Source organism: Octopus bimaculoides, chromosome 22 (genome assembly GCF_001194135.2).
Source record: "Octopus bimaculoides isolate UCB-OBI-ISO-001 chromosome 22, ASM119413v2, whole genome shotgun sequence".
Classification (NCBI taxonomy): Eukaryota; Metazoa; Mollusca; class Cephalopoda; order Octopoda; family Octopodidae; genus Octopus; species Octopus bimaculoides.
Window position 1 is genome coordinate 17,326,733 of NC_069002.1, and position 2,692 is coordinate 17,329,424.

The following is a 2,692-nucleotide window of genomic DNA, read 5'->3' on the forward strand; positions in this document are numbered from 1 at the left end:
TGCTGTCCTTTTTTTTTTTTGTCCTTCGCATGTTTTAGTTTCTGTTTTATGAAGGCAGAATGTAGTCTTGTTAGAAAACTGACACCCAAAGACTTAATTATCACATGTTTTGGATGAGTTTTTATAGTTATTATGAATTCCATAAATGACATCACCATTTAATTTCATTTTTTCTGTCTCTTACCAGTAAAATTCTTAACTGACAATCATTTTTTTTTCACAATTACTGTTTCTTTTTTTCTCCATTAGGCCTTGAAGAGATGGGTTATGAAGTTGTCAGATTTCAGGGGGATGTTGATGAAGAATTGATTTGTGCTATTTGCAGTGGAGTTCTTGAGGATCCACTCCAGGTAAGTTAATTAACCAAAAATATTCAGTTTGTCTCTCATTCCACTGAATGGGTCATTCATTCTCATCACACTTTTGTTGTTTCAGAATATTTTCTTGAACGTTGTTTTTTATTTTTATCATGTTCCCATATTTATATCACTCATCATTATCAACAGCATCATAATTTAAAACCCACTTTTTCTTGCATGCATGGGCTACACAGAGTTTGTTGCCACAGATTTTCTATGGCCAGATGTCCTTCCTGTTGCCAATCCTAACATATTTCTAAGTTAATGTTTCCCTATACCAAGACATGTTCCTTAAGAAAGACTGGAAATGAACAACTTTACTTGTATGACAATGGTGATCATTTACAACCATCATGTGATGTCTCGACAAAAGCACACACACCATTCTTTCAGTTTCCATCTACCAAATCTAGTTATAAGAGTTTCATCAGCCTGGGCCTAAGGTGCACATGATTGGGAAGCAACATTTTTAACCACACACCTACCACATACCTGCACTTTCATCATCTCTATACATACATAAGTCCTAGCTGTTGCTGGTGGGAAGGCAGTGGCAACAGCAACAGTAGTGGTAGTGGTGGCAGCAGCAGGGGTACTAAAGTAAGACCAACAGTAACATGATACAATGTTGATCAGGCTTTAGTCACTAAAACTCTTAAATTAAGACCATTAGTATTGTGGCACAATGTCTATCAATCTTTATTCATTAAAACTGTATTTCTCTGTCATCTTTGATCTGGCAGGAATGGCATGGTAAGACTGTGTTTCACAGAAGAATTTTTCTATCCATCCATCCATCCATCTTCTCTGCCAACTATTCCTGGGAAGGTTGTGGGGTGTTGTCAGGTACCTCCTTTGTAGGTGGAAGCTCATGGCTTAGTGGTTAGGGTGTTGGACTCATGATCCTAAGATTGTCGTTTTGTTTCCTGGACCAGGCAACACATTGTGTTCTTGAGCAAAACACTTCATTTCACATTGCTTCAGTTCACTCAGCTGGCAAAAATGAGTAATCCTGTAAGGGAGCAGCATCCTGCCCAGGTGGGGAATTTATATGCCATGGAAACCAGCTCTCATGAGTTGACATGACTCAAGAAGGAAGGTAACTTCATTGGGTCCTGTCAGAAACAACCATCTCATTCTTGGTCTACCCCTAGGTCTCCTGATGGTTGGCCTGGCTTGAAGGAGCCATAGGTCAAGTATGAATACCAGTCTGATTCTTGGCATGAATAAAATCATGAAAAACTGCAATATGAAAGGGAGGAGGTCTTATATTTTGGAATGCATCCCAGGTTTTCACTATCCTGTCAAAGATCACACTGTGTATTCCTACGTATACGTTGTATCTTTAATTTAAAATTCATAGTCATCTCCCTTGTCTTTCTTGAACAGAATTATGTAACCTACAGTTATCATTACAGTTATAATAATAATATCATTTAAAATTTCTTGAATCACTACATTTAACACTGACCTTATTATTTGTTTTTCATCCAGAAGGCATCTCTGGGTATCCCCATTTCCTCCAAGTCATGCTACTTATTTGTAGGCTTTAACTTCGGTTCTTAATCTCTATAAAGATATAGATGATTCTATATAATCACTTTTACTTTAACATTTTTTTCTTTCTTTTCTTTTCTCAATTTTTGTCAACACTGGTAAGAATTTGGTTACATGGTGCTAGAAAAATGTTGTAAACTAAAAGTAACCTCTGTTTGTATAAATCTAGATCCATTCCTGATATTTTATAAGATTCAAAGAACTATCTGATGATAAATGTTGAATTGTTCTTGTGACGCAGTGAAAGAAAAACCTTTAAGCATTTGGCATTCACTGCCATTTATTCTGTTTTGTGGTGTGACTGAAAATAACTTGTTGCTATGGTAATAAGAGTCATTGTTCAGTAAAATGGACTTTAATTAAGATACACTATCTATTTAGTTACTGTGGATCTTATATATATATATATACATATATATATATATATACAATGTGCAGGCATGGCTGTGGTGGTTAAGAGGTTTGCCCTCTGATCACATGGTTTCAGGTTCAGTCCTACTGCATAGCACTTTGGGTAAATGTCTTTTACTATAGCCCCAGGATGACCAAAGCCTTGTGAGAGCATTTGATAGATGGAAATTGAAAGAATCCTGGTGTGTATGTGTGGGTGCCTGCACGTGCACATGCATGAACACACAGGCACCCACACATACAAACTAGGATTCTTTTAGTTTCCATGCATGAACACATCTACATATATATGTATATCTATCTATCTATCTATCTATCTATCTATCTATCTATCTATCTATCTATCTATCTATCTATCTATCTAT

General features: G+C 36.3%; 1 protein-coding gene across 4 annotated transcripts in view; it reads left to right on the plus strand.

Moving 5' to 3' along the window:
• The window catches only part of LOC106872239 (E3 ubiquitin-protein ligase NRDP1), a 209,249-nt gene that overhangs the window by 85,522 nt on the left and 121,035 nt on the right, over positions 1–2,692 (plus strand). For all 4 annotated transcript variants that reach the window (XM_052975811.1, XM_052975809.1, XM_052975812.1 and 1 more), the window contains one exon: positions 250–350. In XM_052975811.1, the coding sequence (XP_052831771.1) occupies positions 261–350 (90 nt within the window). In that variant the 5' untranslated portion in view covers positions 250–260. The remainder of the gene's footprint in view (positions 1–249; positions 351–2,692) is intronic.